General features: G+C 42.5%; 1 protein-coding gene across 4 annotated transcripts in view; it reads right to left on the bottom strand.

Annotated features, from left to right (window-relative positions):
- The window catches only part of SYCP1 (synaptonemal complex protein 1), a 345,552-nt gene that overhangs the window by 87,953 nt on the left and 243,713 nt on the right, over window positions 1-13,886 (bottom strand). For all 4 annotated transcript variants that reach the window (XM_029573719.1, XM_029573718.1, XM_029573720.1 and 1 more), the window contains exons 22-23: window positions 9,078-9,140; window positions 8,260-8,322 (exon numbers count right to left, since the gene is read on the bottom strand). In XM_029573719.1, coding sequence (XP_029429579.1) covers window positions 8,260-8,322; window positions 9,078-9,140 — 126 coding nt within the window. The remainder of the gene's footprint in view (window positions 1-8,259; window positions 8,323-9,077; window positions 9,141-13,886) is intronic.

Raw genomic sequence — 13,886 nt, 5'->3', positions numbered from 1 at the left:
ACAGTGCAATCTAATATTTTTTCTATGAAGTCACACACTTTTCAAGAACTCTTGCAGCTTGTTGCAACCAGTAAACATATGACACAATGAACCACTATAAATTCCATATTTTATACAGCTGTCACTGTCCCAAAGCTTCATTTTTATTCCCCACACTCTAGTTATATAACTTTGGTGGATCAATTTAAACTGCATTTCCTTCAAATGAACAGCTGATGCTAGGTGGACATTCTAAGTGTGCCAAATAGAAACTTAAGACTCTTGCAATCCAAACTGTGCAAGGTTTATTCACTTTTGTAGCCACGTGGCCTAGGAAAGAATGTTGGAAGGATAATTGATTGGTTAACATGGAAGTTTGACACTACCTTAGGTATGAACTTAGGATATGTGAGCAGAACCACAGCTTCATTGAACTTATCTCCAAAGATATTCTTTCCTTTACAGGGTACATCAACAAGCTTATCTTGTACATCTGACCTCAGGTCTGAAGCCCACAGCCTTGAGAATCTACGAGCACTAATTCCTATAGCAGAGGCTCTTGATGCCATCTCGAAAACATCATGACGTCTATATTCAGACACAGTCCGGATAGCAAAGTTAGCTGGATGTACTTATCCGGTTAATTTTGGAGGCATATTCAACAGTGCAGCCACAATACTGAATATAGCCGGCTATCTTAATTAATTAGCTGGCTAACTATAGCCGCCCAACTTTAGGACAGCTCTTTGACTTGACCAGACTTAGCTGGCTAAGTCATCCAGCTAACTCTAAATATCGGCTAACTCAACTTCAGCCAGTTTTGCCCCGAACCGCCCCTAACTTATCTGAATATTGGCTAACTCAACTCCTCCTAGTTATGCCCTGAACTGCCCCAAACTTATCCGGCTAAATTTTAGCCGCCTAACTTATTAGCTGACTAGAATTTAGCCAAATAAAGGCTGAATAAAGCCGGGTAAGTCATTTAGATGGGTAACTATTAAGTTACCCATCTAAATGGATTTTGAATATGGACTTCCATAGGTCAATCTGACCAAGTGATTTCTGCATGCCTTACTCTATCCACTAGTGACATGAGTTCGTCCAACTTCTCTAAAGGGTGAAATCTGGATAAATCATTGATCTCTTCCATAAGAACATAAGAAATTGCCATGCTGGGTCAGACCAAGGGTCCATCAAGCCCAGCATCCTGTTTCCAACAGAGGCCAAACCAGGCCACAAGAACCTGGCAAGTACCCAAACACCAAGAAGATCCCATGCTACTGATGCCAGTAATAGCAGAGCCATCAAGTAGCCTAAGTCAACTTGATTAATAGCAGTTAATGGACTTCTCCAAGAACTTATCCAAACCTATTTTGAACCCAGCTACACTAACTGCACTAACCATATCCTCTGGCAACAAATTCCAGAGCTTAATTGTGCGCTGAATGAAAAAGAATTTTCTCCAATTAGTCTTAAATGTGCTACTTGCTAAATTCATGGCGTGCCCCCTAGTACTTCTATTATCCGAAAGTGTAAATTACCAATTCACATCTACTTATTCAAGACCTCTCATGATTTTAAAGACCTCTATCATACCCCCCCCTCAGCCATCTCTTCTCCAAGCTGAACAGCCCTAACCTTTTCAGCCTTTCCTCAAAGGGGAGTTGTTCCATCTCCTTTATCATTTTGGTTGTCCTTCTCTGTACCTTCTCCATCGCAACTATATATTTTTTGAAATGTGGCGACCAGAACTATACACAGTATTCAAGGTGCGGTCCCACCATGGAGCGATTCAGAGACATGACATTCCATTCCCTTCCTAATAATTCCTAACATTCTGTTTGCTTTTTTGACTGCTGCAGCACACTGAGCCGACGATTTTAAAGTATTATTCACTATGATTCCTAGATCTTTTTCCTGGGTGGTAGCTCCTAATATGGAACCTAACCGTGTAACTACAGCAAGGGTTATTTTTCCCTATATGCAACACCTTGCACTTGTCCACATTAAATTTCATCTGCCATTTGGATGCCCAGCTTCCAATCTTGCAAGGTCCTCCTGTAATGTATCACAATTCGCTTGTGTTTTAACCACTCTGAATAATTTTGTATCATCCGCAAATTTGATAACCTCACTCGTCGTATTCCTTTCCAGATCATTTATAAATATTTTGAAAAGCACAGGTCCAAGTACAGATCCCTGAGGCACTCCACTGTTTACCCTTTTCCAATGAGAAAATTGACCATTTAATCCTAGTCTCTGTTTCCTGTCTTTTAACCAGTTTGTAATCCACGAAAGGACATCGTCTCCTATCCCATGACTTTTTAGTTTTCTTAGAAGCCTCTCATGCAGGACTTTGTCAAACTCTTTCTGAAAATCCAAATACACCACATCTACTGGCTCACCTTTGTCCACATGTTTATTAACCCCTTCAAAAAAATGAAGCAGATTTGTTAGGGAAGACTTCCCTTGGGTAAATTCATGTTGACTGTGTTCCATTAAACCATGTCTTTCTATATGCTCTACGATTTTGATCTTTAGAATAATTTCCACTATTTTTCCCGGCACTTAAGTCAGGCTCACTGGTCTTTAGTTTCCTGGATTGCCCCTGGAGTCCTTTTTAAATATTGGGGTTACATTTGCCACCCTCCAGTCTTCTGCTACAATGGATGATTTTAATGATAGGTTGCAAATTTTAACTAATAGATCAGAAATTTCATTTTTTAGTTTTTTTCAGTACCCTAGGACGCATACCATCCGGTCCAGGTGATTTGCTACTCTTTAGTTTGTCAATCTTGCCTACTACATTTTCCAGGTTCACAGTGATTTGGTTCAGTTCATCTGACTCATCACCCTTGAAAACCATTTCCGGAACTGGTATCTCCCCAACATCCTCATTAGTAAACACAGAAGCAAAGAATTCATTTAGGGGTGGATTTTCAAAGGCCCGCGCGCGCCGGCGCGCCTATTTTGCATAGGCCGCCGGCGTGCATAAAGCCCCGGGACGCGCGTAAGTCCCGGGACTTTTGTAAGGGGGCGTGTCGGGGCGGGGCCTACTGACGCGGCGTTTCGGGAGCGGGCCGTGGCATTTCGGGGGCGGGGCGCCGGCCCGGGGGCGTGGTCGAGGCCTCCGGACCAGCCCCCGGGACTGGAGGACGGAGCGGGGCTGCCGGCCGACACGCGCAAAGTTACGCCTGCTTCCAGCAGGTGTAACTTTGCCGACAAAGGTAAAGGGGGGGGGGGTTAGATAGGGCCGGGGGGGGGGGGGGTTAGATAGGGGAAGGGAGGGGAAGGTGTGGGGAGGGCGAAGGAAAGTTCCCTCTGAGGCCGCTCCGAAATCGGAGCGGCCTTGGAGGGAACGGAGGCAGGCTGCGCGGCTCGGCGCGCGCAGGCTGCCGATTTTGCGCAGCCTTGCGCGCGCCGACCCCAGATTTTATAAGATACGCGTGTATCTTATAAAATCAGGCGTACTTTTGTTTGTGCCTGCTGCGCGAACAAAAGTACGCGTTCGCACAACTTTTTAAAATCTGCCCCTTAGTCTTTCTGCAATTGCCTTATCTTCCCTAAGAGCCCCTTTAACCCTTCAGTCATCTAATGATCCAACCAACTCCTTCACAGGTTTCTTGCTTTGGATATATTTTAAAAAGTTTTTATTATGAGTTTAAGCCTCTACAGCCAACTTCAATTCAAATGCTCTCTTCGCCTGTCTTATCAATGTTTTACACTTAACTTGACAATGGATCCTTCTTCCGATTTTTGAAGGATGTTTTTTTGGCTAAAATAGCTTCTTTCACCTCACCTTTTAACCATGCCAGTAATTGTTTTGCCTTCCTTCCACCTTTCTTAATGTCATGGATGAAATCGACTCGGGCACCGATGGAATCGAAGATGGCATCGATGACCCCGATGGAAAAATCAGCGCCATGGATGAAAACCTTGATGGCACTGAAAGAATCGATGCGGGGATCGATGGCATCGACGGACCGCCGAGGGAGGGGTGTCGATGGTGTCGAAAAAGGCAGGACGGCCTGGAAAGGGGTACCGACGGTAGCGATGAGGCATCGACTGCACGAGGGTACCGAGGTATGAATTCGACAGAGGGCCCTGGCTGCAATGGTAACTGTGGAAGTCCCTAATAACCAGGCAGAGGGTCACAGGAGGACACTCGCAGGCTATGTGGGACTAACTGTGAAAACATAGGGAGAGGGAAGGCCGCAATTCGGTTGGTAGGCTGGGGAAACCGTAGTGAGGTGACAGGAACCAACCGAAAAAACAGGGCATAGTACTCACCGAGCATCAGTTAAACGTACGCGAGGGGAGACCCGCATAGGGAAAAAGCGTTTGTGACGTAAAAGTTTAAGTGTTTTTGTGAGAATTTCTCACACAGCTCCTAACCACTATGCTTACTGCAGAGCGGAAAAAAGAAGACTGAGGGGAGACACCTGTGGTCACAGGGATAATTGCAGGCTGAGCATGCTCAGTGCACTCAGTGTGCCAGCGTCAGTCAAAGCTTTATAGAAACTTTGACAGAAAACTTTTCCGTAGCAGGGCTCCGTCCACTGATGTCACCCATATGTGAGGACTACCAACCTGCTTGTCCTGTGAGAATAATTTGTACCCTGATATAGCACTGTCCCATTGGTTATTCTCCTTCCACCAGGTCTCTGTAATGCCAATTATGTCAATCTCATCATTTACTGCTATACACTCTAACTCTCCAATCTTACTTCTTAGACTTCTAGCAGTGGCATACAGACATTTCAAAGTGTGGTTTTTGTTTGTATTAACAACCTGCTTTTCAGTTGTTAGGGATAATTTGGAAATCTTTAGCTCAGGTTATTTTTTTACATATAGGCACATGGACTACTTTTGCTTATATTGGAACATCTCTGTTGGTGTGCTCTAACTCTCCTGTTTTATAGTATCCTTCAAGGATACATTCCTCTGAACCATGCACTGCTGAGTGACTGTTGGCTTTCCCCCTTGTTCTAGTTTAAAAGCTGCTCTATCTCCTTTTTAAAAGTTAGTGCCAGCAGCTTGGTTCCACTCTGGTTAAGATGGAGCCCATCCTTTCGGAAAAGTCTTCCCCTTCATCAAAGGTTTCCCCATTTCCTTACAAAACTGAATTCCTCTTCCCTGCACCATCGTCTCATCCATGCACTGAAACTCTGGAGCTCTACCTGCCTCTGGGGGACCTGCACGTGGAACAGGAAGCTTTTCAGAGAATGCCACCCTGGAGGTTCTGGATTTCAGCTTTTTACCTAAAATCCTACATTTATTTATTTATTTATTTAAAAACTTTTCTATACCGTCGTTAAGTTGGTTAACCATCACAACGGTTTACATAAGGGCACAACAATAAACATATGGGTGGTATAGATTACAACTTATTAAGTGCCATCATTGTACGGTAACAATTCATAATTATAAACTAAGTGTGTATGTTAAGCTTGATTGTTGGGAACATTTAGGCGGTTTGGTTTTACCATTACAATGCATTGTTAGTTTAAAATAACAGCTTCTGACTTTGGTGTGCCTTTATTCCTCATCTGTTTTTCTCATTCTCTTTGTCTTTATCTTTATAGAACGCTTGTTTGAATAGCCAGGTTTTCAGATTTGTTTTGAAAATTTTCAGGTTACTCTGCAGTCTTATTTCTAGTGGCATGGTGTTCCATAGTACGGGACCAGCTAGTGAAAGTGCTCTCTCTCGTACTTGCGTGAGACGTGCTGATTTGACAGAGGGGATGGTTAGAAGAGCCTTATTGGCAGATCTCAGGTTTCTCTGTGGAACATGGACGCGTAGTGCTGTGTTAAGCCAGTCGGCTTTTTCATCGTGGATTAGTTTATGGATTATACAGAGTGCCTTATATTGTATTCTTTGTTCTATTGGAAGCCAATGAAGTTCAGCAAGTGTTCCTGTAATGTGGTCATTTCTTTTTTTGCCTGTCAAAACTCTGGCAGCGGAAGTTTGCAGTATTTGCAAAATTTGGCTTGCAGAACCTCTCTCCCACATTTTCCTATGTCGTTGGTGCCCACATGTACCACGACAGCCGGCTCCTTCCCAGCACTGTCTATAATCCTATCTAAGTGACGCATGGGTTTCTGCCACCTTCGCACCTTGCAGAATATTATGCAAATAATGGCCCATGAAGACCTGGTAAAATGCTGTTCTGTAAGTGAGTATAACCTTCAGATAAACCTTTCTTCCAAGAGTTATGTGGATAGGAGACCTTTTCAGGAGGCAACATGGAATGAGTCCTGGACTTCTTGAGAACTGATTCAACAAAGCCATCATATGTCAAATCCTGGAGCCTTCTGGACAGTACATCAAATCCACTTTTCTGTTGACAGGGAGTACAGAGAGGGTATCTCTTACATTCTCACCTGTATATCATTAAGGACATCATTGATGGGCACTGTCAAGATATTCTTTGGGGAGAATCAAGAAACTGGAGGATGTCCAACAGTTTTGCCCTTCTTTAACTGAAAAGGAATATCCTCAGATACCCTTTTGATAAAGTCACCGAAGGAGAGGCCCTCTGCTGGGACTTTCTCCGTTCCTGGTGAGGACAGGGATCTGAGAGGGGACCTATTCACCCCTCCTCCTGATCAGAGTAGTACTCACATCAGCATTCAGAGAGGTACATCCATAATTGTACCTCTCTGAATGCTCAAACTGTGATTCTCATCTTTGGACTGGAGAGGTAGGCTGAGTTTACTCCTGCCTGGTAGCCAAGACACCTGAGAAGCCCTGAAATCAACACTGGGTAGATTGCATTGATGTTAGTGTGGACAGGCAGACTAGATAGGCCATATAGTCTTTTTCTAATGACACATTTCTATGTCAATACCCCTCCAGGTACCAGTATCAATTAAACTGCTGCCAGTACTCTGAGAGTTTCTAGAATGAGTTGGACATCTGTTTGCATCAATATAGATTCCCTCAATGCCGAAGCACCAATATGAGACAAATGAAGGCCTACTGCCTTCTGAATCTTTCAGTTTAATTCCTCCTTGAAGACTGCCGATAATAAAATGGTCTGGGAAGCAGGTGGTTAGATTACATCTTCTTTGTTAACCTCAAGTGGCAATGATCTGGGTTTCTGGAAGATCTCACAATTCCTGAGATTCTGTTGAGGGCGAGTGGCCTTTTATGCAGGGAAACTTTAGAGGATGTATGGCTGTTACCAGTATCTCCCTACTCTCGATTTCTTGCACCAACTGGGATGGAAGCTGACGCCTCTTTGCCTTTGCTTTGCATGATTTTCCTTGATGTCGATGTCCCTGAAGCAGAATTCTTCAGTTCTCTTATACAGGTGGAAATAATGGCCTATTCCCATCAAAGCTTAACCTCAATGAAATATGATTATTTCCCAATACTGATACACTGCCAGCATCTTGTGTAGCTTCTGGGACTTTCAATGTCATTGCTTCTGATGCTGTTAGAGATGGTCTGAGTGAGCTTTTCATGAGCTCTAAGTGGGACTGACAGTCTCCAAAAGTTATCTCCTTATACATGGAACATCCCGACATGTGGTTGGCCCCTAAGCAAAGCACTCATCTGCCATGGAGATCTGTGACAGCATACACTTTCATTGGGGGTATCTTGTGAAGCCACTGGCCTTCTTCTCCTTATAGGGACATTGAGCAAAAAATAGCCACTGCAAAATCAAATGACTCGATTTTGAACAAAAATCCAGACCAATTCCACACGATACACAAATGTTAATGCAATGCACAGCTGCACAAATAAGAAAACTTATAACTCGATTAGAAAAACCTAACTAGGGTCTAAATAGGTTGGAAGTGGGTTAAACTGAGGGAAGCCATAAAGAAAAATGGGGTTTTGAGGTGAATTACCAAAATACATACTCACCTAGAGAAAATTGTAACTATTACACTCTGAGAAAAAAATGAAAAAAGAGGCACCCCGCATAATAGCTGTGTTGTAGGGCGGTCTACACATGCTCAGTAGAGAAAGATGAAATTTCTAGAAGTTATGTGATAACTGTAATGACCCAGCTCCATTGGATGACTTCATCCACCTGTGAGGACAGAATATCCTGCTTGTTCTCAGAAAGATGTATTAACATGTTAGTGTGGTTTAGTAAATAGGCCACTACGTTTCTTAGCCTGTAGGCAAAGTTCAACTAAAAAACATCTGGGGTGAAATGAGTCTACAGAGTTTCTAAATAAGCAATTCTGTTATGAAAATTAGCAAATGGTTAAAGAGTTAGCTTAAGTTACAATGATTCTTTAATTTATATAAATCATAATTACCTCTTGCTGCAAGTCTTCTATGGATTTATTTTTATTTTCTACGTGTTTCTTCAAGTTGTTAAACTAAACCAAGGTAACAGAATGAGAAGAAACATACAGAACCATACAAAAAAATGGTTACTCACAAAAACAAAAAAATAATACCATGTACTAGAAAAATAGGATTGACCACTGAAAAACTGTATTACCGTAATTAAAAGATACATTTCAACATAGCAAACTCGAAAGCCAGCTTGTTTTAAATACCCAAAGTTGTACAGTGCCTCAAAAATCAAAACAAACTTTCAAAAACATTATTTTCTCTGATTCAGGTATTGGCATGTTAAACAAGAATAAGTTTCCCTTTCTGCTGGTTTTCCAAGTCCATGCAGATAGAGTGTATCAGAAAGCTGTAGGCTAGTAAATTTGGTAGGATAATTTTCAAGTCAGACATATGTGCATAAGTCACTTTGAAAATTGGTGTAATTTATGCACATACGTGCTTCCTAACTTAGGCAGGCTGATATAAAATTACCCACTTTTTATTCTCTCATGAGGGACATCAGAATGAGCTGGAAATACTGGCATTTTTGGAAGGTATCATAAGTAAATTACACTTAATTGCACATACAATACTGTGATGGATACATATAGAGTAAAAAGTCCACAGAATAAAACAGTTCCCAGAACCAAGTACTATGCAAATTATCTTTCAGTTGAAAAGAAATGAAGTATACAGATTTATAACAATGCATATAGTAAATACGTTAATATCAGATTTTAAATTAACATATTTTAGCATGCTTTATTAACAATTTTTGCCTACTATGCGTTCATACCTTGTTTTCTAAGGTTTTCAATAGTTTTTCCTTTTTAGAAATTTCACTTTCAATATTTCTGGCCTGAAAATACATTGTTTAGAACAACAATTAGAAATATCATAACTTTCAACTGACAAACTCACTATATGACTCTTTTTTGCTTGGAATTCCATTTGCAAAACAAAAAACAAAACAATTTCTTTCAAATGTAATAAACTGGGCCAGCCCAGTGACTCAGGTGGTACATGCTGTGCACTGCCATGCAGAAGGACTTTAGTTTGATCCCTGGGTTAGGTCTCCACTCTCCAAGTCAGCTGGGGTTGAGGATATTTCAGAGGGAGCATTCACAAGCCCCTGAGCAGGGCTGGTGCAAGGGGATTTGGTGCCCTAGGCGAGCCTTCTCCCTTGCCCCCCCCCCCCCCCAGGTCACACTACCACCCCCGGTCTCGGCCCCGACTCCTACCTCATTCTCTATCACGCCCGCCGACTGTGTGGTTTCTGGGTCACGAGCAGGTTGGGCACTGCTCGCGGCCTGCCAAATCTCCACTCCTCTTGCCAACGCTTGCGGCCCCATATGGCTCGCACCCAGTGGCGCACCAAGGGTCTCCGGCGCCCAGGGGCCAATGCATTTGTGTGCCTCTCCAGCATCCCCCCCTTAATCCTTCTTGTACTAATGCTTAAGGTCACAGAAAATCAGTGGTGTCTCTAGACAGAAGAATTGTTGGGGGGGGGGAGCCAAAATGACATTTCTTCATCATACCCACCTCTATAGCATGGATCCTGCTTTAAAATTGGTTATAAAAAAAAAAGTGTTAATAAAAAAGTCCAAAGGGTCTTCTGCGTAATTTTAAAAAGCTGGCCAGTTTCACACTATATAATTATTTGATAGCCTCATTCAACTAATTCTATATGGCTATGAGAGTGAAGTCTGGAATATATAGGAAGGGACAGAATGTCAATACAAATCCTGCACCTCCAGTTCTGCAACTCTGTGCATCCACTGAAATTCCCCCAAACAATGGAGCTTGGATGTTTCCCTTACAGCTCATCATACTAAAAGATATTTTCAAATTCTGGTGTCACCTCACAGTAACAGCAGCACAAACACCTTCCCCTGCCAGGCACACTGTGAACTAACACAAAACCCCGCAAAAAAGACACTCAAAATCTATACTGCAATCCCATCGTTACATAACAGTAATAACACTCAAACACTCAAACAACAATAACCCTACCTGTGAAAAAGCAAGGGTAAATATTATACTGGGTCCTAGAATACCAATACACCACCTACTGAGGAAACAAAACAAACCCGATTGCTATAGATCCCTATACAGACACTATATGCTAGCAGAATCTCTCATCATGGTCACACACACAGAGAAGAGACAGACCCTCATCAAATACAGTATAAAGTATAAATAGAAATATGCAGACAAAAACTGAATTGTAAAACGCATCACTCCAGACTCTATACAGTGTAACAATGGAAAAACAAAAATTTCACCATTCCTCGTGAAACAAATCAATAAAATCAAGATATATAAATCATTAATCATAATTATAAAATCATACAAATAAAATAATTTCAAAACAGCTGATGAATAGAATATCCAATAATTAAAGACTCATGCAAATTTTGAAAGTTTTACCAAATACCAATAAAATATTTCAAACAGCTGTTGCAACCGTTGCTGCCCGACGTCTCCACTCCGCCCTCCTTACCTCTTTGGCGACTCCCTCCTGGTTGATGGAAGTTTGGCTGCCGTGGCGTCATCTTGCCAACCTCCTCCGGCGTTCCCAGTCCGGTTAGACGCTGCCTTCCGCCATGCTCTCCTGAGGCCTAAGGGCGCGCGCGCAGTGCGGCCCCGACTCAAGAACCAGCAGTGGCGCGAACCTCAGGGGCGTCCCCCATAGATGACGTCATCATCTTCGGATATTTAAAGGTCTTTCATTTCGCTAACTAATCGAGTTAGCAAAGGGATTCATACCTAGCTGCCTCTAGGTATCGCTGCGGATGGGATTCGCTCTCCGCATACCTTGCTACTCTGCCTCCTCGGATTTTACCAGGGGTACCCGCTCCTCGGGGGCCTCGCTCTCTCTTTTACTTTTCAGGTCGCAGTCTGGAAACGGTACTCGCTCCTCGAGGGCCCACATTCCTGGACCTGCTACTGAATATAACTTCTGCCAGGAAGTCACCGCTGCCTGCAACACCAGTGAGTTACCATCTCTCTCTCAGAGCTTTCCCTGGAACCAGGTACTCGCTCCTCGAGGGCCTACTTCATTCCAGCTCCTGGGCTGTTCTAGAGACTACAGTGTGAGAGTTACCATCTAGGTTCTGTTCCTGAACTCCACATACTCTGCCTACTTACTATCTCAGTTTCTCTACAGCTCAGCCTTCCTGGGATCGCTGTTTCAGCCTGAGAGACTACAGCCCAGCCGGGCTCTTCCAGCTCACTACTGCCACCTCTGGTGGTTCTCAAGAACTGTTTAATAAAAGAACTTGTGTGTGTTTGTCTCCCAACTCTGAGCCTGACCGGTGGTCCCTCTCGGGATCTTCCCCCGTGGGCATGGTCATCTGCCTCCGGCCCAAGGATCCACCCACAACTATCACGAATAATAACAACAGCAGACACATCACATACTACCCATTAATTAAAATGGTAGTCAATCAAGAAAAATTAACTTAAAAAGCCACCTTTACTTACCCTCTCCAGCAGTTCTCCTACTCCTTTCCCTTGCAGGCCACACCAGAAGCAGCAGTAGCTGCTGAAGCTGTCCTCACAGTCCTCTTCCTTAGGGACCACAACCAGTCTCTTCTCTCTCTCTCACACACACACACACACACCAGTCACACCCTCAGGACCAGTTTCTGTCTCTCACACACCAATCATCTCCCCAACCAGTCTCTCTCTCTCTCTCTCACACACACACACAAGTACACACATACCAGTCATCTCCCTGATCAGTCTCTCTCACACATACACACGTCACCTCTCTGGCCAGTCTCTCTCAATCACACAATGCTCTCGCTCTCTCTTACTTATACACAGGCTTTCAATCACATACATGCTCTCTCTATTTCACTTACACACAAGCTCTCAATCACACACATGTTCTATCTCACTTACAAACAGGCTCAATCACACAAATGCCCTCTCTCACAGCCACAAGCAGCCAAAAACATACTCCATCTCTCTCGCGCACACACATTGACACACACAAGCACCCTCCCTGACTCACATATACACCACACACATACAGAAGCACCCTCCCTGTCTCACATATACACCACACACATACAGAAGCACCCTCCCTGTCTCATATACACATTACACTCTCACAGAAGCACCTTGCTTTCAGACTTGCAACATTTTTCACTTTTACTAAAAGTGAAAGTGATGCTCCCTACCGTTATAAAAGAAAACCACATTCCTATCAGAAGGCGAAATGACATCCTTCCTTCAGGTTCTGTCCTCCCAAGGGACAGCCACCCACACCGTACAGCTTCTCTTGTTTTATGCTTTCAGGCAATAAAGCAAGTGTCTTTCTTCAAACTATCAGTCGTATGATTATTCATGTGGGAGATATGGAACAGAAAGACATCCTTAGTCAGCTTCCCTTTTAAATGGGGACAAGATACTAAAGAAGTTTATGGAAAAAAGATCCTCTCTCTATCTGGGTCAAAAAATATGGGTCTACCCAGATGTGACAAAAGACACCCAGATAAGAAGAAAAAAATGTATTGCTTTAGCTGGATTGGCTAGAACATTTGGAATACAAATAAATATAAAATTTCCCTGTAAATGTTTAATGAAGGTAGATGGAACAAAATATGTTTATTATGATCCTTCAGATCTAGAAAGATTCTTGGAGGAACGCAGATCACAGGATGGGATACCAGAGTCCTCAAATTGAAGAGAATTGTTTGATTTATTTAAAAGTTGCAATACTTCTGTTTATATTGGTAAGACCCATGTGTGGCAATTATGTATAATGGGATTTGCTCAACAGGTTCCCCAAATTTTTGGTCTTTAAGGAAACTAGGAAACTAGGAATGTAAAAATTTCATTTTGTTTTTATTTATGTAATAATGGTTTCTAAGCCTAGTGTTTCCATAAAAAATTCAATGCTGTTAATGTAATTGAATACAAATTTGTTTTTTGTTTTTGTAAAAATGGAAATTTATAAATAAAGAATTAAAAAAAATAATAAATGGGAAGATTCCAGTCTTAGTCATTTAAAAATATACATTTTCTAAAGGTTTAAAAAAAAAAAAGAAAAAAAGAAAAACCATTTCAGATTGGAACTATTCTAGTCTTCATGCTTAAATTATGCTTCAAAAAAACAAACAAACCCCACCTGGCATCAGTATCTTAAATTTGTGATTTTGCTGAGATGAACATTTTAAATACTTAAATTTTTTTTTGCTTTAGTATTTGTCTCTACCCACTTTGTTAAATTTTATTTTCCAGAAGAGGGATGCTTAAAATTCAGTTATTTCATCTTTCATCCAACTTTTCAAAAGTTGCGCTACCAGCACAAAAGTTGAGGGATATGTACTATCACATTTCATTTTTTTAAACTGGCAGATTCCTTTCTCACATAGATACCGCATACACACACACAGAAGCACCATTCCTTTCTCACATACACACACACAGAGAAGCACCATTCCTTTCTCACATATACATCACATACACACACAGAGAAAGAAGATCGGCGCAGCCGGAGACCAGATGCTGAGACTTAGAGGGCGCCGCGGCAGGCAGCCAGCCCCCGACTCGCCCTGCCTCCCCCCCAGTTCCACCCTCCCGACACCCCCCT

The sequence above is a fragment of the Rhinatrema bivittatum genome, chromosome 12 (assembly GCF_901001135.1).
Source record: "Rhinatrema bivittatum chromosome 12, aRhiBiv1.1, whole genome shotgun sequence".
Taxonomy (NCBI): Eukaryota; Metazoa; Chordata; class Amphibia; order Gymnophiona; family Rhinatrematidae; genus Rhinatrema; species Rhinatrema bivittatum.
The sequence above is the reverse complement of the archived record's forward strand: the minus strand, read 5'-3'. Positions and strand labels throughout refer to the sequence as shown.